We start from the raw sequence: 23,200 nt of genomic DNA, 5'->3' as shown, positions 1-23,200 counted from the left end.
AGGTAAAAAGAATAGGGGTGCTAGAAGGATTACAACTGTGTGAGGGAAATGGAAGTTAAATGTGTTAAGTACTTTGCTTTAAATGTGGTCACTACAGAGAACAAAGGGAGGTGTAAATTCTTCCCACCATGAAGAGGCCCGAGGACCTCTGACCCATACTCAGAATCAGTGATGGCCTGAGCACATGCATTTAAAAAGCACTTCAATAATCACATCAGAAGTTTGAGGCCTGAACAGAGAAGATCTTTATCCAAATTATAACACGGTTTTTCTACTTGAACCATGTTTTTGTTTTAAACTTTTCTTCAACGAACAGTTACTGACTATTATGTGCCAGGTAGGCACTGACTAATCAGAAAGAAATCACAAGTGCTTTTCAAGTACTACCTGTTTCTCTGTATATGATCTTAACTTGATTTGTACGATGGCCCTAGGACACTGGCATCATCATTTCACATATGGGAAAGATGGGGTGACCTGCTGTTGTGCCTTGTTTTTAAGTAGAAAGCTGGGAAATCCCAGAAATCCTGTTAAAAGGATAATTTTCACTTGCAGTTGCTGGGCTTTGGTCTTTATCAGACTAAGTGCTTTATCGGAATAACCAAACTAAAAACCCCTTTTTTTGATTTTATGGGGTTAGAGGACAGTAGTGGTGGAATGATCCAATCAAGAGATTCTAGCATCTTTTCAACTAGTAGATGCTTAGGCTTAATTGGGAAGAAAAAAAAGATTTCAATCTACTCTGACAAAGAATGAAAAAAAATGGTACATAATTTTTACCTGCTGCCAGGATCTAAGAGCATCAATGGTCAAAATGCTTTCTGTCATTTCGTTTCTTTTCTTTGAGATAGAGTCTTGCTCTGTCGCTCAGGCTGGGGTGCAGTGGCACAATCATGGCTCACTGCAGTTTCAACCTCCTGGTCTCAAGGTGGTAATCCTCCCGCCTCAGCCTCCTGGGTAGCTGGGACTATACATGCACACCACCACGCCAGGCTTTTTTTTTTTTTTTTTTTTAAGAGCCCAGGTTGGTCTCGAGCTCCTGGCCTCAAGCAATCTTCCCGCCTCAGCCTCCCAAAGGGCTGGGATTGTAAGTGTAAGCCACCGTGTCTGGCTGATTTCTGTCATTTGTAATGCTAGGGCAGAGAGAGAGCACTGACTATGACTGTGGAGTTCAGTCTTCATTATTCTAAGTGACCCAGCAATCTACTGCCTAGATACCACATCTACTCTCTGTCACAGATCTATGAAGAAGCACTTCTACCAGAAAGTTACATTGAAATTTGTAGAAACTTGTCATTTTGACTTTTTTTTTTAATCATAATGTGGGGGCCCAAACTTCTGAGGGTAACAGTAATTCAGCCAAGCCACTGAGTAGATGATATACAAAAAGAGACAAATGAAAATGGACTGCGTGAAACATCAGATCCAAGCAGCAGAAAAACAAGGACAAGGAAGGAGTAAAGGTGTTACACACAAAGAGCCAAGCAGGGCGTACTCAGAAATCGGGTCCTCCTGCCACCAGGTTTGAATGTCACCTGTTCAGATGCACAGTTAAACTTCGCACAGCCTGTGAGAGGGGAAAAACAGGGAAGAACAGAGAGAGGAGAAGAGACAGAACACAACTACAAGATGTTAGAAACTTGAGGCTGGAGTGGTGAAATGCACTAAGATGGCACACAGAAGAACAAGCTTCTGGGGGAAGGTCAGATATGTAAGAGATGAAATATTAGGTCTTAATTCTACCCATCTGCAAAATGCGGAAGCTTTTCTTAGTTGAAATAATGCTAGCTAGTTTGCCCTCCTTGCCAATCGAATGCATTCTTCCTGTGAAGAGACTAATCTCTAATTTCTGTGAAACTGTGGCAAAGGCACATAAGCCAGTACCTATATTTTTTTATTCTTCTTACCCAGATGCCCAAGTCTTTTCAATTCTTGTTCTAATATGGCTAGAAGCTCTTTCCTCTGCAGGATTTTTTTCAGCAATCATTAATAAACAGAGCTATATTTGGAAAGTAGATTATGGATAAAAAACTGAATTGTATGGTTATTCATTTTAGTATGCCACTCCCATACTTAAAAGTAACAAAATTCTACAATGGCTAAGAAAATGCATTAGCTTTCAGAAACTGCTAAAACACCTTAGAATTTCATCCAGGAAATCTCAGCCTAATATTACAGCGTTAAGTTCCAAATCCCACATGAGCGAGTCATACAGGTCACACAGATGTAACTTTTCACTGTAACTCCTTGAAAAAAAGTAATTTCACCCAATGGGAGCAATGAGCCCACTGAGTCTCATTGTCACTCCACTTCCCTTTCACCCAAAGATTCTTAAGTGTACAACACACAGGCTGTGTTCTGGTCAGCTAGTCTCCCAATCCGCCTTAACAGGCTGTTGTCCCAGGTATGGCAACATCTCCATTTTATTGTTTTTGGCGATGATGGTGGCTTTGTTACCTTGACCTGGAGCAGAAAGGCTTGGTACTGAAATGGCACCATCACTGGTGAAGGCTGAATAGAGGTTGTCACTGGAGGGAGATGGCTTAAGGGGCTGTAACAGCTGATTCTGCCCGGACTCTGGGATGTTGCCAGGAGGGTGGAGGGTCTGCTGGGGGTGCAAGACTGAAGCTGCACTCTGACCAGACAGGTTACCTGCCAAAAGATAAAGTGGCGTGAGGAAACATGTACTCACTAGGCACTGTTCTTACACATTTGGTTTGTTCCACTGAGTGATGGATGGTGGGTCAAAAGCTATGATGAGAAGAAGAGTCCTCACTAACGGGAGAAGTGAGGAATGACACTAAGAATCGATACGTAGGCTGGGCATAGTGGCTCATGCCTATAATCCGCACTTTGGGAGGCTGAGGCGGCCGGATCACTTGAGGCCAGAAGTTTGAGACCAGCCTGGCCAACATAGTGCAACCCGATCTCTACTAAAAATACAAAAATTAGCCAGGTGTGGTGGTACACGCCTATAATCCCAACTACTTGGGAGGCTGAGGAACGAGAATTGCTTGAACCCGGGAGTTGGAGGTTGCCCCACTGCCGACTCTGTCTCAAAAACAAAAAAAAGATCTGATTTGGATCAGATCAGAAATTAGCCGATTTCTCTTACAATCACATCTCTACTAATGGACTGCATGACCTGGTCCTAATGTGCTAGATTTGGATATCTGTGAACCCTTCCAGAGAACGGAACTGCTAAGAAGTTTGCAACTGCTTTTTAATGTATTTTAACCTTCTTTTACTTTTCAACTAATTGTGTTAACACTACCATAATTTCACCAAAGGATTAGAAACTCTCTATCCCAATTAAAATACAGTCCAGGGCCGGGCATGATGGCTCACGCCTGTAATCCCAGCACTTTGGGAGGCCAAGACAGGTCGATCACCTGAGTCAGGAGTTCAAGACCAGCCTGGTCAACGTGGGAAACCCCATCTCTACTAAAAATACAAAAATACAAAAATTAGCCAGGCATGGTGATATGTGCCTGTAATCCCAGCTACTAGGGAGGCTGAGGCAGGAGGATCACTTGAAACTGGGAGGCAGAGAATGCAGTGAGCCGAGATCGTGCCACTGCACTCCAGCCTGGGCAACAGAGTGGGACTCTGTCTCAAAAAATAATTCAAAGTTAGCGGGGCATGGTAGTATGTGCCTGTAATCCCAGCTACTCAGGAAGCTAAGGTAGGAGGACCACCTGGGCCTAGCAGTTTGAGGCTGTTGTGTTGTGTGCTGTGATCACACTACTACACTCTAGTCAGCAACAGAGTGAGGCCCTGTCTCTTAAAATAAATAAATAAATAAATAAATAAATAAATAAATAAATTCCATTACTATATATATAAAAATATATAATGGATAATTATATAATGGAATATGTATATATTCTATTACAAAAGAGTATGACTTAACTATTTCTTTGATTTTAATGACTAGCAAGTTCTTTTTTTTTTTTTTTTTTTTTTTGAGACGGAGTCTCGCTCTGTCTCCCAGGCTGGAGTGCAGTGGCGTGATCTCGGCTCACTGCAAGCTCCGCCTCCCGGGTTCACGCCATTCTCCTGCCTCAGCCTCCCAAGTAGCTGGGACTACAGGCACCCGCCACCATGCCCAGCTAATTTTTTGTATTTTTAGTAGAGACGGGGTTTCACCGTGTTAGTCAGGATGGTCTCAATCTCCTGACCTCATGATCCACCTGCCTCGGCCTCCCAAAGTTCTGGGATTCCAGGCGTGAGCCACCGTGCCTGACCAATGACCAGCAAGTTCTTTAACCCAACATAAATGAAATAAAAAACCTTAATCAAGAAGTTACCAATTAGACATACACACAAATATCTATATGACAATTACATTAATCTAAGTTACAATTATGACTAAGTCATCCATTAAAAGAAAGAATCCACCCAAGTTTTACTGAACAGAGAATAATGTATTTTCTTCCAACTGCCAAGAGTTTGGTTAAATGTGAGTTATATGAGTTAACAGGCAAAGCTAAATGTCTATCCTTAAGAATAACCATAAATAAAGATTACCAGTAGATAGCAATATGGATTATAATGGAATAAGCCATTGTATTCACTAAGTCTACTTGTATAAGCTCAAAAAGAGGTACAATAAATGTAAGTCCAGCAGTCAAGGAAGCAAAAATATCAGGAGAGCCAAATTCCTTTGAAATTTAACAAAAATAACAAACGTTCAGCAGGTCACATACAGATGGAGACAGAAACAAAAGATTAGGACAGCTGTGGCTGACCTAGTCCATGGCTTTTTACCTGAAAGCTGGGGGCTTTTATTCCCCAAGGAACTGCTTCGACTAGATTTGCTGCCTTTGCTTTTAGTGGGTCGTCGTCTTCTCCCTGAAAGGGGAGCAGCTGGGGGAATAATAACAGCAGGGGGCACCTTGCCCAGTTTGGTATACAAAGATTCAATTTCATGCTTCTGGCGACTCTGCAGGTCCTGAATCTCTTTAAGATGTCTATGAAAGATAACCAAACATAATTCAAAATACCATAATCCGCTTCATTCAAACAAGAATTAACAGCATATTCCTAAACCTGCTTTCAAGTATGTACTAGTTACTAATGAACATTTTCCCTAAATGTACTACCATGAGATTATAGTTTGTCAACTCACCTTGCTGGCCTGCATTACCCAAGCCATATTACAAGCTCTTAGCCAACAACAAATGGTTGATAATGTATTAGGAGGAAAACACTTCCTGACTTTTGAGGCCATGCACACAATAGCTGAATTTGCTACTCTGATCCAATTTGCCAAACAAAACCTGCCAACATAATCATACATCCAAGTGCCATTACCAGATTCATTTAGTGAACTAATAAAGCGCAGTTAACAGTGATAAAATATGCTATTAATACAAATAATAATACAATAACAATACAGTAACAATAACACAGTAATAATATATTAACAATGAAGAAGTTCTAGAACTAGAAATGCTATGGGTCTGTATTGTATAAGTACAAGAGAAGCTGCCTGTGCCTCTGAGTCAGAGGTTGGGAATCGTGTGTGTGTGTGTGTGTGTGTGTGTGTGTGTGTGTGTGTGTGTGTGTGCTGTCTGTGGCACTCACTGTCTCTTTAAAAAAAAGAAATGAGACATTAGCATATTGTGGCAAAAATATTATTAATCTTGACTCTAGGATCTAGGACTTAAAACCTTATCTGACATTCTTTCACAAGAAAAAAATATACTTACTTATCTCGTAGTCGTCGCAGCTCTAACTTTAAGTCTTCATCTTCGATATCTGACTCATTGTCACTACTCATGTAAGAGGAGTTAAATGAATTACTAAGGCTTTGACTTAGATTCTGGATAGGAAGGCTCTTTGAGCTCAGTTGATGAGGGGAGTGTGGACTACCTGAACCATCATCCACATCCCTACTTAAAAAGGCGGCCTCCAGGTCAGAAGATGGCCCATTTAGATGTGAAGGCTCTGACAGTTCAGGCTTTTCTTTCTTTGGTATCACAGCAGGAAGAACAGCTTGTTCCAAATCCATAAAAGGAGGAGATGCCACTGGTCCTTCTTTCTTTGTGTCAGTGATCTTGTCCTCAGTTTTCGATACAGAGAAACGACCCACTTTGTTTGCTGTAGTTGTCACCTGAAAACGTCCAACCTTGGTGGGCTGCCCACTGTCTGACTTTGCCTCTGAGGCAGTAGTTTTGTGGGCACTCTCTGGCACATCTGAAGAGATACCAGGGATGGTTATCCCATTCGGCTCTGGTTTCACCAAGGTACTCTCTGGACTGCTACTTGACAACACCGAGGACTCTGAAGTGCTGGATTCAAAATGAACAGACTTTGCATCTTCTGACTTACTTTTACCCTCTTTCTGGGTATCATCTGCTGCAACTGAAACCTGATGAAAAAAAGAACAAAGATTAAAAACTGAAGTTCTCAATATCCAATTTCTATCACAGACAATTTAAAAAAGGAAAAATAAAGTCACTTTATTTCTCTGTCAACGAGTAGGCTGGTTATCTCTTTACATAGTGCCTCCATCTTTGACTATGAAGAAAAATTGAATACCATCACAGAGAACACATGTGTACAGAGATGCAGATTCTGTGTGGCTATGCTTACAAAGTAAGTAATTTACTTTCGTATTCGATGTCATACACAGAATTCAGATTTATGTCTTAGTCAACATATAAATAACAAAAGGTCAGGGCCAGGCATAGTGGCTCACGCCTGTAATCCCAACACTTTAGGAGGCTGAGGCAGGCAGATCACTTGAGGTCAGGAGTTTCAGATCAGTCTGGCCAACGTGGTGAAACCCCGTCTCTACTAAAAATACAAAAATTAGCCAGGCATGGTAGCATGTGCCTCTAATCCCAGTTACTTGGGAGGCTGAGGCAGGAGAATCACTTAAACCCGGGAGGCGGAGGCTGCAGTGGCCTGGGTGATAGAGTGAGACGCCATCTCAAAAAAGAAAATAAATAAATAAATAAATAAATAAATAAAATAAATGAACAAGATGTAGAATTTTTAGGGTTGCCTGTGAATAAGAAAAACTACAAGGTAAATGTTAAATGCCTGTTAATCCTTAAGAATCAACACAACTAACTGGTGACTAAAAAAGAGGAACCAGATCCTTGCTCTGGTTTGTCCATGTATTTACAGATACAAACTCAGCCCACCTATAAACGCTCAGGACCTGTTCACAAATGAGAAAAATATCACTTACTCTTCCCAGCCAGAAAATGCTCACATGTTGGACAGTTAGTAAAATAAAGTGATATGGTATCATGTGTTTTAATTCAAAGAATTAATCTTAAAGTTATTTTAAATGTGGAAAACATTTTTATACACAAAGATGTTTGCTGTTACTTATTATGTTGGAAAAATTAGAGATGATGATGGAGACTGGTTAGGTAAACCAATTACTGAATGGGGAAAAAAGCTGTAACATTCGGAACAGGAGAAATGGTACTCAATTTTAAATACACACTTGTACAAGGAGTGGAAGGAAATACACCCCAAAAAGTAATCTTGGGAGGTGGGCGGATAGATAGTACGACTATCTACCGTGTTTTTACTGTTCTAAGTAATCTATATTTTCTTTAGTATACATTACTTTTATTAGGAAAATGCTAAAAAGAGCTATAAAGTACTATGTAATAGACATCACTAGACTGGCAGTTATGTCCCAAAGAGGTAGGCAGTAATTTTATTATACAGACAACTCCTCCAAAGGAAGGAATCAAGGCAACGCAAAGTGACTGTCTTACCTGAAATCGTCCCATCTTAAAAACACCAGCTCCTGAACTAGTTGCTAGGACAGGGCCTTTTTCTGTGGCTTGAGAAACTGAAACACATACATGGATGAGGAAAATATTAACTTATTTTCCCTTTGGCTAGAAATACAGCAAAACCAAACGACACACGAAGAGAACTTCCTTATCTCCTCCCTCCATGAGGCTTTGTCCAACAGGGGAAAATAGTTATTGTTTGCTCTACTACTAGATACCAGCTATAACATTAATACACACTATAAAAACAAAGGTTAACAGGCATTAAAAACTCACTACTCATTCTTTAATTCAGACATATAAGTGAAATGAAGGATGAGATGTTACTGAGGACGTTAAGGACCCATCTTTATTTTATTTTATCAAGATGGAGTTTCGCTCTGTTGCCCAGGCTGGAGTAGAGTGGTACGATCTCAGCTCACTGCAACCTCCACCTACTGGGTTCAAGTGATCCTCCTGCCTCAGCCTCCCGAGTAGCTGGGATTACAGGTGTGCACCACCACACCCGGCTAATTTTTGTATTTTTAGTAGAGATGGGGTTACACCATGTTGCCCAGGCTGGTCTCGAACTCCTGACCTCAGGTAATATGCCTGCCTCAGCCTCCCAAAGTGCTGGGATTATAGGTGTGACTCACCATGTCCAGCCAAGACCCATTTTTAAATGAAAACCAGCTAATTTTATTTTCTCAATGTAACACAGGCAAATTCTAGAATAGGATAGTACAGTTCTCAGAATTATTATTATTATTATTATTATTTGAGACGGAGTCTTGCTCTCTCGCCCAGGCTGGTGTGCAGTGGTGCGATCTCGGCTCACTGTACGCTGCTGCACCTCCTGGGTTCATGCCATTCTCCTGCCTCAGCCTCCCAGTAGCTGGGACTACAGGCACCCGCTACCACGCCTGGCTAATTTTTTTGTATTTTTAGTAGAGATGGGGTTTCACCGTGTTAGCCAGGATGGTCTCGATCTTCTGACTTCACGATCCGCCCACCTCAGCCTCCCAAAGTGCTGGGATTACAGGCGTGAGCCACTGCACCCAGCCCTCAGAATTACTGATAAGTAGTTTTGGGCAATTTTAAAACCTTTCTGGGGAACAATGCTTTCAGTTTCTTTCTAGATATATATTTATTTTATATAGCTAGTAGAACATTGAGCAATTTTGATGTTTTCATGTAATTCTATATCTTTGAGATCATTCCACATCAATGCCTCATTCTTTTTAATGATTGCATAGTGTCATACCCTATGCATATATCATATATATATTTCACATTTAATCAGGCTTCTACTGATGGGCATTTAAATTATTCAGAATTTCTTTTCTTTTTTCCCTGAGACAGGGTCTCACTCTGTCCCCCAGGCTAGAGTACAGTGACGCCATCACAGCTCACCACAGTCTCGACCTCCCAGGCTCAGGTGATCCTTCCTCCTCAGCCTCCTGGGAAGCTAGAACAACAGGTGCATAGCACCACATCCAGCTAATTTTAAAAATTTCTTGCAGAGATGGGGGTCTCACTATGTTGCCCAAGCTGGTCTCAAAATCCTGAGCTCAAGCAATCCACCTGCTTTGGCCTCCCAAAGTGCTGGGATTACAGGCGTGAGCCACTATGCCCGGCCCAGAATTTCTTGCTATTTTAAAAATAAATATTTTCTTATAGATCTGTACAATAAATACACCGTAATGAAAGTGCTGAATTATTTCCATTTAAGACTGCAGTAGACATCACTATTATAAACTGATCCCCACAGAGGCTGTACCAAGTCACTTGTGGCTATTAAACCCCTGAATTAACCAATGAGAGGTGGGAACTGCTATCAGCTGTAGCCTTACTTTGTATTTCTATCATTACGGATGTTAAATATTTTCACGTCTAAGTTTCCTTTTCTGTATCTTCTGATTGTTTTTTGGTTCACGTTGAATTTTAGGAACTCTATATTAGCAAAACGAATTCTTTTTGTGATATGACTACACATACCCCTCCCCCTCCCACAAATATGTATATTTCCCCAGGTTTTCATTTATCTTTGCAATCAATGGCACTTTTCTTCCATGAAGAAAATTTTATATCTATTACTACTTGCTTCTGGATTAGACATTGAACTTAACACCTCTATTAAACGTATCTGAGAACTCCAAACTGATCCACGGACCAAATTCAGCCTACTGCCTGTTTTTGTAGATAAATTTTATTGAAACACAAACTTATTTATGTATTGTCCACTGCTACTTTTGAGATCTGAGTAAGTTGCAAGAGACTATATGGTCTAGAAAGCCTAAAATTTGTACTGTCTCGCCCTTTGCAGAAAAAAAGTTTGTCAACCCTGTTCTAGACAGTTGAAAAAAATCCCCTTATGATTTCATATAATACTATTTTATGATACAATATTTCATCTTTGGTCCACTTGGACTTTACTTATGTCTAGGCTAGTGATCCACCTTTGCTTTTTTCAAGATGGCTTTCGAGTTGTTCTAAACCACTTATAAAAATATTCCATCTTTCAGCCAGGCGTGGTGGCTCACGCCTATAATCCCAGCACTTTGGGAGGCCAGGGCGGGTGGATCACCTGAGGCTGGTGACCAGCCTGACCAAGATGGAGAAACCCTGTCTCTACTAAAAATACAAAATTAACGAGGTATGGTGATGCATGCCTATAATCCCAGATACTTGGGAGGCTGAGGCAAGAAAATCGCTTGAACATGGGAGGTGGAGGTTGCAGTGAGCTGTGATCATGCCACTGGACTCCAGCCTAGGCAACAAGAGCAAAACTCCAACTCAAAAAAAAAAAAAAAAAAATTCCATCTTTCAATGATTTGAAAAGCTACCTTTTTCATATTCTACATTCTCTTTTTATTGGTAGCAAACTTTTAATTTATTATTTTCATTGTATACATTTGATAATCTACATTATCATTTCTAGACTGTTCTAATGATTTGCACATGACTTCTTTTAAAATGAGAGCCAACTGAGAATATAACTGCCTTGAAGATAAAAATATTTAAATTGACTAACTGAAATCTTACATTTGTATTTCCATACAAATATATGTCCAGACTATTCAAGCTTCTATCCCTATATATCCAGTGTCACAAAAGCTAAGAGGTTATCAGTAAATTAACTTTTCTAAATACAGTATGCTTTAATTTCCTAATCTCTAATAGCAAGGATCTGGCCTAGCTAATAATGAAGGGTCTTATCATTACCTCCTGTATAACCTTCCCTCTGCCAAATAACAACAGAATAGATTTATTAATTTTCAAGCTTCAGATATTACTACCAATGCTCCTCAGTTATCAAATACATGGAAATGTGTCTTTGAAACAGTAAACCTCCTGAATCAACTGCAGGTAGGACTGGAATTAGTAATATAAAAAGAAGAAGGATGTTTCTCACCATCCTTCTGAGGCTGTGCTCCTGCTTCTGTAACTGCTGCTGGAGCCACCACGGACACAGGCTGCAAAACATACACAGACAGACACCACAAATCTTTAGCTTCAGTCACTCAGACTTTGGCCTTGTTGCTTTTCCTATGGTCTTTGTAAAAGGGCAGAAAGAAAGTATATGTGATGAAACACTTATGTCTGAGAACATTTTCTTTTCTTTTCTTTTTCTTTTAAAGTCTAAAAGTCTGATGTAAAGAAAGGCACCTGTCAGGGCCGGGCATGGTGGCTCACACCTGTAATCCCAGCATTTCGGGAGGCCAACATGGGCAGATCATTTGAGGTCAGGAGTTCGAGACCAGCCTGGCCAATATGGAGAAATCCCGTCTCTAATAAAAATACAAAAATTAGCCGGGTGTGGTGGCGGGCACCTGTAATCCCAGCTACACGGAAGGCTAAGGTAGAAGAATCACTTGAACCTGGGAGGCAGTGGTTGCAGTGAGCTGAGATCACGCACTACAGCCTGGGCAACGGTGCAAGACTCTGTCTCCAAAAAAAAAAAACAAAAGGCACATTTTAAAAGAAGGAATTTCTACTCTTAATTCTTGATTGCTTTCTTCATTTTCTCATAGGATGCTTAAGGGTATAACTTGGATAGTCACAGAAAAACAGTTTCAATCAAAACATTATTATTATTATTTTTGAGATGGAGTCTCTGTCGCCCAGGCTGGAGTGCAGTGGTGCGATCTCGGCTCACTGCAAGTTCGCCTCCTGGGTTTTATGCTATTCTCCTGCCGCAGCCTCCTGAGTAGCTGGGACTACAGGTGTGCACCACCACATCTGGCTAATTTTTTGTATTTTTAGTAGAGATGGGGTTTCACCGTGTTAGCCAGGATGGTCTCGATCTCCTGACCTAGTGATCCGCCCGCCTCGGCCTCCCAAAGTGCTGGGATTACAGGCGTGAGCCACTGTGCCTGGCCCAAAACATTATTTTAATCTGACAAAATTTAGCCTCCTCTAAAACAAAAATACAAAATCCATAGAATTGATCTGTGGCACAATCTAACCAGACGTACAACTAGAAAAGCACCTTTCAAATACAATCTTTTCCACAGTGATACTCCTGAGTCAGCATTAATCTTTCATTAACCAGTCTCATTTCTTTTGGCTAGAATAAGCAGGGACTCTGAATACATGTTAAACGTATTAATAATGGTTTAGGTTACAGTTTGTGTCCCAGGCATAGAATATATTAAGGTTATGAGGAGATTTTATCAAGATTTTCAAAACTTACACCAACTGCAGAAGTCACAGTTGTGATAATCTCTGGACTAAGTGTTCTTCTCAATTGAGCATCAAGATCCTCTAGAGGTTGCTGGGACTGAATGAAAACAATCAGAGTAAATACACTTCCTTGGCACCTTCAGAGTCACGATATAGAGCCAATTTAGATAGGACACACTGTTTTATGCTTCATATTGGCACAACATAACATGTGTCTTTACAGAACATATAAAACTATACTCAAATTTAGTCTACTGCTTTGATTATTTTGCTGGTTTCTCAAGATTGTATGTCAGACTCTCAAGGCTTAGAGTAGTTCATGTTTTTGCAGTTTAAGAGAAGTCTTATTACATTCTATGTTTGATGTTACTCAAAATGGTAGAAAGAGTTGTTTATTTGGGCGATCTTTAAAATATATTGTGAAAAATGTACAAAGATCTACTGGTAGAGTCACTGTATCTCATATTCCCTCTTTTCTTTCTCAGTTTTATACATCTTTCTGGGAAGTTGTCCCTATGAATAAAAGATGGCATTAACATATTCTGTCACTATCACAGGATATTATTCTCTTCTTCAGGTCTTACATGTATACTTCTTCCCTACAGATGGTGGCAAGGAGATCTGGGTATTCCATCCTGTTAACCATTCCGTCCACCCCAAGCACACAGCTTCCTTCTACCCTTCCACAGTCTAATCCTCCATCCGTCTTGGCTTCTATCAATCTATTCTTGCACAGCCTTCACTGATGCCTTTCCCTGTATCTAGGACCCCTCCACATGTCTCACTTGCTATTTCTCATCACACTTTATGCTCCCTTAGAAATCTGAATACATGTTTTTAAATGAGAAAATAAGTTTAAAACTAAACTCCTGATTTACGGACTTTCACAATGCACTTTCCCCCAAATCTGGTGGCTGATGGAGTGCTTTCTCTGTTGGAGTTTTTACTTTATTGTGGCAAGTTCCTTAAATACTGTTCCCCTGTATATTGGGACCAAAGAAATAGGGATAAATTCCAACTCAGCCTCTCAAGTAAGCAGTTTATCACGTTTTTCTTATTTCTTATATATGATTCAAAAATAAGTTCCTAATTTAGTTTAAAAGTTTACTGGTTTGTCTCATGTCAGAAGCTTTTTCCTGGTCACAACAGATTCACAATTAGTACTTTTCTTATGGAAATTCAACTAAATGTGTTGGTGGTAGGCTGGGGTGAGAAAGGGAAATAATAAATATTACACGTAATTCTGTCCACCACTGCACTCAGTGAGCAGAACTGACTGTGAGATGGGAATCTCAAGTTCATGTGGCTGGTCTCAGTTCCTCCATGAGTAATCTCATGTTAGCACCTCAGTGAGCTGGGTGGCTTTTATTTTAAAAGATACAGCACACACAGTTTTCATGAAATATCACTCCTATACCTACCTATATGTAAGCTAATTACTTCATTAGGTGGCTAGTGAAAGAAATGATAAACATTCAAGAAAAAACTGGTTGCTCTGGACTCACAGAAAAAGTTTATCAGTTGCCACTGTGCTGCTTCTTCCTAAGGCACTCTCAAAGTTAATTTTGATTTTATATGCAATTTCGCTATTCTACAGAAGTATGAATGACAAAGGGAGCTATATAGGTCTGGCAAAATGTTGGCTTTGCTGTTTTCTTCCTTCATAAGATACAAAAAAATATTAGTATCAAGTGTTTTCAGATAACCGGAAACATGACAAACAGAAGAGCTATGAAGCTTCTTACTTTAAGTAGGACCTGGGTCATTGGTTATAACGTTTTAAAAGAAAGGTGTTACTAAATCAAAGCCAAATAGACAAAAGCCAAGACCACAGTGGATAACTTCAGCAAGCTTTGTCAAAGAAAGTAGGGCGCAGGAAGAAACTGGTCAAGTCCTGAGGCACCTGGGTTAGAGAAGGTCCTGGAAAAGGTGGCAGCTGCTCGCTGGGTAGAGCACCTGCTGGAAGTTCAGTACCCACTGGCAGCACCTACAGACAACAAAGGGAAATTCAAGTCCATGAGACATTAAATATAAAGACTGCATACTGAAGAGCAAATCAACTAATTTGAATGCACAAATATAAGAATAAAATGTATCTAGTTAAGACATGTTTATCACCAAGGTTACACTCTGGTATCTGTCTTAAAAAAAAGGTGTGATGACCAGTGATATTCTTATAGGGGTTACTACAATGTACCTATAAAATGAATTGTAAAATACAGTAAAAAGTCGTTCCCTCGGAAGAACAGAACAAAGGCTGTATGTACATAAGTGGCAGTATCCAGATATTCTTGAGCTACTTATTTGGTACAGTATGTATCAGGCTTTTGCCATGTAAAACAAGATTTTCCGAGAAAAGAAAACAGTAGCTGGTTAAGAAATAACCAACAGGCAGGCCTGATAACAAAAGGTATCAGAAATCTAATAGTATTATGAAGAATTTCTATTTTATCTGAGTGAAGATTCTGCATTATCCTACTATAAAAAGAACCTCACATCAATGGCAATGCAGAAAGAGGCTGAAGCATACAATACAGTAGATATAACACAGCCTTGTTATTTGGAGAAGGTGGCAGAACAAGAGGAAATCCACCACAGCATAATTAGATAATAAATTCCAGTTACTTCAGTCCTAGGATTAGATTATTTCTTCCTCCTCTGTATTTCCTTACTAACTTCCAATTTTTTATAACCCCCAGATTGTTCAACTATGGAATCTACAACGAAGTAAAAAATTTGCTTCATTCTCACTGAAACAAAGATTATGAACTGCTGTTATTTGCATACATTTTGCTGACAGATACATTTAGCTCCCTTTTGGGATACAGACTTCTTCACTTTGTACCAATTCAGATGAAATACTTGTATTTTACCCGATAATTATACACGCATGGAAAACTGTGCAGCATAATTAACCCCCAAATCCTGCCACACTTGAAAAAAAATCTTATATTCATTGTAGATATACCCTCAAACTGCTGTCAATTTGTTTAATAAATACTATAAGCCAGGTAACTTTATAACTATGTTTCTAACTTGCAAGGCTGAATTGAAAAATATACTTAATAGGGAGACAAAAAACTGATCATATTTATCTAATTATTTTATCCCAATAATTTTACCGGAGGCTTAGTTAAAGGTGGTTTTGAGGGAGCAGTTCCAGGTTTCACTCCTGATGTAGCAGTGCTGACTGGGGTAGAAACTTGCCCAGGTGTGACCACTGGTGTAACTGGCAAAGCAACTGTTCCTAGTGGCAAATTAGTCGGTGGTAAGCAAGTACTTGTGGTAGAAGTCAGGAGTTTGTTTGGTGCAACAGCAGTAGTTGGGATGCCTGGTGTGACAGTGCTCTCTACGACTAGTGAGGTCTCCAGTGACACAGGGGCATGCTGAGCTCCAGATGAGCTGTGTTCACTGAAGAGAGACCGCAGCTTTTCTTCTAGAGTCTTTATGTCATCGATCCCAGGAGCTTTGGGTTGTGTATCAGAATCTATTTCAGGACAATGAGTATGGGGCTGGTTGGGAAGCAAAGCTGGTTGAGGCTGACTATGAATTAGTGTCTGCTGTACAGCAGGCACATTGGCAACAGGCTGTACCAAGGGTGGGATACTAGGTACTTGGGGTAATAAAGGTGTAGAAGTAGGTCCTGCTGCTTGGGGAAGAATAGGAGTAGAAGCTATCACTGATGGAATGACCAAAGGATGCAGCCCACCAGGCTGAGAAATAGAACTAGACACTCCCGCTCCAGGAGAGGAAGAGGAAGATGGCGCAGAGAGGGACAAAGCCAATCCAGTTGTAACACTGTGAGATGTCTTATCTAGTGAGTGTGCACTAACTACAACGGTCTCAGCTAAAGTAGGAGCAGAAGTACTGCTGCTAAGCTGAATGGACAGCTGTGAAGCTGTGCTTGGCAGTGAAGTGGTGGCGGAAACTGATGTTAATGCGACTTCCACAGTAGTGCTGCCTGCTGCCTGCGGAGACACGACGGCTGGAGGCTTAGGACCTGGGGTCACAGTGCTGCCCCCTGCGGAAGCTGAAGTTGCTGAAACTGTTACTGAAGGATACAGTGCTGTACTAGAAACAATGTTCTCCGATGTGGATGTGGGGACTTGAAGTGATGGGGAAGTAGTAGATATTGAGACAACTGCAGGTATTGTGGTACTTGAAACTACACTGGAAAGTACTGGTGATTCAGACACAGGTGGTATGTGGAGACCACCTGCAGTTGCCACACCCGTGCTGGTGGCAACTCCAGCAATCCCCTCTTCAGTGGGCACCGTAACCTCAGACTGAATTACTGATGTGGACATGTCATTAGGAGGGCTGCTTATTGCAGGGACTGGTACTGTGGCTGCTGCTGTGGTTGGGACTCCAGCAATGCTACTTAAGAAAGGAGGTACTACTGGAAATGTTGGTGCTGTATGACTAAAGTTTGGAGGTGCTGTATTGGGTCCTTCTGTCATTTGGGCATGTCTAAGTTCAGAAAAGGCCTGTTGTAGACTAAGGGATGATGCAGAGTGAGACAAGTTCATTCCAGGGCTCTGAGATGTAGAGGCAGCAACTGGAAAGGAATACAAAAAAATAAGAATCAGCCCATTTTAAAAGGATGGATTCAAAAGATTGTCCACTAGCCTAAGTCAGCTCCTATAAATATGTTTTTGATAAAAAAAATAAGGAGTAATCTTAAAACACAGACAATAGTACTAAGTGCAGAAATAAACACATACTACAATATCTATTATACAGGCTATATCTAGGTATGGCCGTGCTTCTTGGCTTTTTCTGTAATCCTCTCTATTCTACATCTATTTCCCTCTCTCATATGTTTATCTGTTGGTTATAACTTCAGTTTTCTATTCTTTTTTATTATCTGTGTCATCATAAATTACTGCTTTATGATTAAGCTTTCAACATAGCAGTGGCACTGTAGAATTTACATAACAATGTGGCAGAATCAATCCCTTACCTGTATCTGTTATTTCACTGGTGAAAAGTTTTGATTCTCGTAATCGACTTTCTGGCACAGGACTCACTATAAACCGTCTTCCAGCAGAATGAACAACTTGAGTTAAAGAACTGGTAGGGATGCCTGGTCAAAAACCAACAAACGCATGCAACTTATTATTGTAAGTATTGTTAGACTTCATTATTGGCACACACAATTGCTTTTTTTTTTTTTTTTTGACACACAGTCTCACTCTGTCACCCAGGCTGGAGTGCAGTGGCGCGATCTCAGCTCACTGCAACCTCCGCCTCCTGGGTTCAAGTGATTCTCAGGCCTCAGCCTCCCGAGTAGCTGGGACTACAGATGCCCGCCACCATTTCCAGCTAATGGCTTCTTAAGTCAAAGGTAAAAACAAGGAAAGAAAATAAATTCACCTATTTGCTGTGGCATGGAAGACACAGGAATTGGTTGTTTGAACTCTCCTTCCAATTTCTACAACAAACAAAAGTGATTAAATACATTCTCAAACGCAATCTCAATGACTAGGCAAAGCAAACTGCCACGTGCGAAGAGAACATAAAAGTTTGTTGTTGGTCATAGGTGTCAGGTGATATCACTGGACATTTTGCATAGCAAATTTAGAACTATGAAAATATTTTAAATCAACAAAGTTTCACTATGGGAGTGGTGAACCTACCTGAGAACCTGAAAAGCCATAGTCATCCTTTCCCTGTAGACTCTCCAATCCCTGGTCACCCTCTGGTTCCACACTGACATCCTCACTGAGCATTTCATCAGCTTTTTCAATAATTTCTCGTACTTGATCCACAAATGACTCTCTCTCTATTGCTAGAATAAAGTCATTGTTCACCTGTAAAAGAAATGTGATGTCAGTCTAATTAGCATCATTTCTTAAACTTTATGTCATTCAACTATCAGTTTTATGACTTCTGTCCTATCTGCATACTTACCTATATTTTTATTTATTTTGTACTCAAGTTAGCTCTTCTCTTTGTAAGAACTTCAATATCTAGTTAGACATAGCCTAGACAAAAACATCACTAAATCACAGGTTGGGTGTGCTAGTTTTACCCACACTGAAGTAAATGCATAACTTTAAATAAACATGGATTACAAAATATGGCATATTTGCCTAGAGCAATGGCTATTAAGATCAAGTACTAAGGAAAAACTTAGAACTCCAAATGCAGACATACCATAATTGTTGCTATCTCCTCAGGGTTGTCACCATCTAGGTCAAATTTGAATGTAACCATTTTCCTATTATGAGTCTCTAATTGACATTCTACCACTCGGTCTCCTTTATTTGAAACCTAAAAAGAAAAAAGGTACATCATCTCCAAAGACCACATTCAGCTTTATTACTGAATTTCAGAAAAGCAATGCAGATTGGCACTTGACTTTATGTCTAAGGAAGCATAGTGTTATCACTGTTCCTTGGAGCAATAGTACTTTGTCTCTTAAACTGGTAGCAAGAAAAATCTGAGAAGACATTAGCCTTTGAGCTACTTACTAAAACTCTCTATTCTTTTTCTAAACGGTAAGTAGTGCTTTATCACAGAAATATGGATGTAAGAATATCATCTGGCTAATTTTAAGATCCTATACATTCATCAATTCATCTCAGCCTTAAGAAATATTTAAATGATATTAACTGCTGGCCCTATCATAGCTTTATGTACCACATTTTCATTTTTCTACAAATGTGATATTTAAGTCAAAGAGACTGTAGGCATTAAATGAGAAGAGTACTATATAAATTATCTGGCTGGGTCCCTGTAATCCCAGTGGTTGGGGAAGCCAAGGCGGGTGAGTCACTTGAGGTCAGGAGTTCGAAACTAGCCTGACCAATACAGTGAAACCCTGTCTCTACTAAAAATACAAAAACTAGCCATGCGTGGTGTCATCTGTCTGTAGTCCCAGCTACTTGGGAGACTGAGGCAGAAGAATCGCCTGAACCCGGGAGGCAGAGGTTGCAGTGAGCCGAGATCGCGCCACTACACTCTAGCCTGGGTGACAGAGCAAGACTCCGTCTAAAAACAAAAAAAAAAGCAATTATCTATCACACATAGATAGTTATCTTTATTTCATGAAGTGAGTGGTTTGGATGTGATGACTTCTAAAATCTTTTTCAGTGTCACATTCCTTTAACGACATGAAACCCACAAATCAGTAATACGTACATTTAAAATTCTTAATTTTGGGCGTGAAGTTTTCTCATGTCGAGAACGACTCCTTACAGATTTTCGGTAATGCCGTTTTGTAGTTCTTCCTTCATGTCTTCCACTGGAAGATGGGACGTTCTCATTGCCATCACTCATACCTGAAGCAACATCTGAATGTGCACTTTGAAATTTAAAAAGAAAATAAAAGTGCAGTTTATAATATGAGATTTAAAGGTCTGACAGTTTGGTGTTTCATATCATCTTATCTACCAGTCGAGGAAGGAGAATTCTAGTTTTACATACCTGTCTATAGAGGAAGCCAAAGTGGCCGGCTGGGTAGGCTGTGGCTGTGCTACTGGAACTGGCTCTGGAGGAGCAACCTGAGAGACTCCCTGAGTACTCTGTGAATCGAAAAGATAATTCAAATCTCGGTAGTAATATATTTATCAATCCCTATCCCCAATAATCTACTTATTTTTTTCCTTATCCCTCCCCACTAAGTCCTAGAAGCACTAAATTTACTAGTAAATTCTCAATATTTAGCGTGTAGAGATAATGGACTTAAAATTCCAAAGGAAGTTTCTAAAGCTAGTCTCTGGTATAGACTGCATGGTATGAGGTCAGCCAACATATCTGCTAGGCAGTGTGAACCTACAACTCGCCATGCAGCCAGCATCTTACCAGAAGTGTACAACAGGGCAGGCAGAGCAAAGTACAAAGATGAATTCAGATCTTTCTCCTAGCAGGGCAAAAATGATTGCTGAGAGAGCACAGGAGGATAAGATACTCTTATGACTGCCAATGGAAAAAGTTTGTGAAAGGACAAGAATAATGGCTAAAGTGCTAGCTAGAGAAGTGAAGTGCTAATAGGGTTAATCCTCTCCAAGGCACACTCACTTCCCAACAGAACAGCCAGTGGAAACAAGGACCCCACATTGGCATTTCATTCTGCTGTAAGAAAAAGTCATGCAGAAGTTAGTTTGACATAGTCTCCAAATCAGTTCTAAACCAGGGGAGCCTGTTTCTTTCTCCTTTATCATTTTTATCCAATTATGTATGTTTTATATATAAACATGCAGTAATTCTCTTTACCTCCAAAACTGCTTGCTGGGAGGATGTAGTGGGGGCTTGTGCTAAACTCACTCCTGGCTGGGACACTTGAACCTGTCCTCCTACACCACCCATAGGAACTAAAAGATTTGATTCCACGTAAGGCTGCACCACCGTGGGAAAGTACCCAGGTGTAGCCAGTACTTCTGTCGGCATGGGAGGGGATAGGACTGTAGAATGGATGCAAACAGAAGCCACGTTGGAAGAGGGAGCAATATTTGAATCTCCTGGGTACTGTGGTGGCAGTCGAGGTGGGAAACCCTGTGACAGAAATGAGGAAGGTGAGTTAGAGCAGGTTGGGGGTCATTAAATTAGCAAAACAGCAAGACATGCAAAAAAAATAAATAAATAAAAGCACACAGCAAAGAAGAACAGTAGCCAATCTCTTTCTAATAATCTAAAGGGCATATAAAGACCACATTCTTGAAATGAAGTAGTAGACTGGTTCCAACAGAAGAGACAGGACTCTACAATAATACTTTTATTGTTGGTTGTCTTCACCTAGAGATGATTTAAGTAGGAGGAACACAATTTCTTCCTAGCCAATCTTAAATGGAAGAATGCAAAAATTCTTCCACATAACAGTCATATCATGAAATGCTAATTTTCCCAATGTAAACCCTGAAGCTCTCTGTTGATACCATGTTGGCTATTCTATTTATTCTACCCATGTATGTAAGAGTTGTCAGGTATACTATCAACCACATCTAGCATTCGATCAGCTTACACTGAATACTGAGAGAACCATTTTTCTCTGAAGAGGTGTCTTGAGAAAAATGGATCAGGAATCACTGAACATCATTACCCAATCCTTTCTCAGAATTTTACTATTTTGCTTCTCTAGTTGACATGGTATTGCTAGTTATTCTGACACTCAACTATTAGATTTCCATTGTTCTTGCTGATCGATTAGGATCAAACTCTATGGTGCCCTCTTTTGCTAGCTAACACAATACCTGGTACAGAACATCTCCAGAGGAAAGCGGAACCTCAGCAGCTTGTCCAAGGTTAGCTGGTACTCCCATGGACTGAACTGCTGGTTGTAGGAGCTGTGGGTGAACCTGACCTGGCAGCTGAGTCACAGGCTGCAGAAGGGTTGGAAGCTGACTAGGAACCACAGTTGATACCCCCGGGATCGCAGCTGTTGTAGCAGATGAAGCCAACGTGAGCAGAGGCTGAGTAATGCCAGCTGCCATCGTGATGGGAAGGGATGAGAAACCTGTCTGAGCCACAGACACATGAGGAGCTGATATGGGAATTTGAGAGACAGGGTACTGAGGGAGCAAGGAAGTAGGAAGCGGCTGTCCCACTGGAAGGAAATGAGCACCAGAGTGGACTGGAACAGCCGAGGGTTGTGTCGCAACTGGGATCTGAGGTTCGCCTTGGATAGTTGGTACTGGCTGGGAAACTGGAAGCTGGGAAGGTAAAGAAAAACAAAACAGACAGGCTTTTTTTTAAAAAAAAAAAAAAAAAAAAAAAAAAAAGCAACGCTGCCAAAAGCAAGATTTACGTATTAGCCAAAAAGAAGGAAAACACAAAACAAAACAAAACAAAAAAACACGAAACCAACAAAACCCTGCATACATTAGTGTTAAGTTAACATGCCAACATAAGAATATGGAAAGGAGAGCAGGAGAGAAAGTCTAAATAGACTATGACTGTTCTATACCTTTTGTCATAGAAATACTTGCTAATGCTTCAGCATTTGGCAATAAAAGAGGACCCTTCCATAGACAAGGGGTTTGCTTTTTTTTTTTTTAAAGAGCTTTATTGAAATATATTTTATATACCATAATGCTATCACTAAAGTTATGACTGCTATTACAGTAGTTAGTGAAATTCAAATGAATTCCTTCCCAGTGGAATTAAGATTTCATTCATATTATTTCTAAAACTCTTAAGTCTAACATGACTCAATAAAAATTGTATAATTCACATATTTCACTCATTCTAGGATGCAATCATCCCTCTCCACTACCTGATCATTTTAACATGTGAGAAATTGGGATCTATCTTATAACTGATGATGTGGTACATAAAATATAGTACATTTACAGTTGATAACATCTCGGATGTGATGAAATATTAGGGTAACACTACACTGTGCACATACATGCACAACAGTACTCAAAAATAAAGTTGAAAAAGGTCATTTAGAAGAGCATACCTTCTACAGGGTACTTTTCAAGTGATTAGGAGGACTACTTAAGAAAAAAAAATTCCACATAGTAAACAGTGCAGAAATCCACATGAAAATAAAGCACAGCTGGAAACCTAGAATATCAGACACAGCTGACACAATTCTAGGGAACGTCATCGGTTCAGTCACCGAAGCACCTTTATTTAACCCATTATTTCTAGTACCTGTTACATCGATTTTGGACTGGTAAGACTAACAGTGAAACTTTGGATTGTCAATGTTGTCAGTGATGTACCCACTTACATCAAACAATGCATATGCACAAATGAGGTGATTTTCACTTCATTTTTGCAATGAGATTAACCTACTTCAAGGGTCTATCCACATG

The 23,200-nt window shown here is 40.1% G+C and overlaps 1 protein-coding gene across 30 annotated transcripts in view; it reads right to left on the bottom strand.

The window, feature by feature from the left end:
• Nucleotides 1–23,200, bottom strand: part of WNK1 (WNK lysine deficient protein kinase 1) — a 156,607-nt gene that overhangs the window by 8,299 nt on the left and 125,108 nt on the right. For 8 of the 30 annotated variants that reach the window (XM_031650990.1, XM_031650993.1, XM_031650991.1 and 5 more), the window contains 17 exons: nt 21,629–22,087; nt 20,655–20,933; nt 19,866–19,963; nt 19,581–19,743; nt 18,594–18,710; nt 18,074–18,247; nt 17,811–17,868; nt 17,398–17,520; nt 15,557–16,992; nt 14,338–14,421; nt 12,445–12,531; nt 11,164–11,224; nt 7,749–7,825; nt 5,715–6,376; nt 4,771–4,973; nt 2,458–2,652; nt 1,475–1,567 (listed from right to left, as the gene is read on the bottom strand). In XM_031650990.1, coding sequence (XP_031506850.1) covers nt 1,475–1,567; nt 2,458–2,652; nt 4,771–4,973; nt 5,715–6,376; nt 7,749–7,825; nt 11,164–11,224; nt 12,445–12,531; nt 14,338–14,421; nt 15,557–16,992; nt 17,398–17,520; nt 17,811–17,868; nt 18,074–18,247; nt 18,594–18,710; nt 19,581–19,743; nt 19,866–19,963; nt 20,655–20,933; nt 21,629–22,087 — 4,369 coding nt within the window. The remainder of the gene's footprint in view (nt 1–1,474; nt 1,568–2,457; nt 2,653–4,770; nt 4,974–5,714; nt 6,377–7,748; nt 7,826–11,163; nt 11,225–12,444; nt 12,532–14,337; nt 14,422–15,556; nt 16,993–17,397; nt 17,521–17,810; nt 17,869–18,073; nt 18,248–18,593; nt 18,711–19,580; nt 19,744–19,865; nt 19,964–20,654; nt 20,934–21,628; nt 22,088–23,200) is intronic. The other 22 variants (XM_031651002.1, XM_031651011.1, XM_031651012.1 and 19 more) reach the window with 7 other exon arrangements.

Source organism: Papio anubis, chromosome 9 (assembly GCF_008728515.1).
Source record: "Papio anubis isolate 15944 chromosome 9, Panubis1.0, whole genome shotgun sequence".
NCBI lineage: Eukaryota > Metazoa > Chordata > Mammalia > Primates > Cercopithecidae > Papio > Papio anubis.
This window is presented reverse-complemented; position numbering and strand designations above follow the sequence as displayed.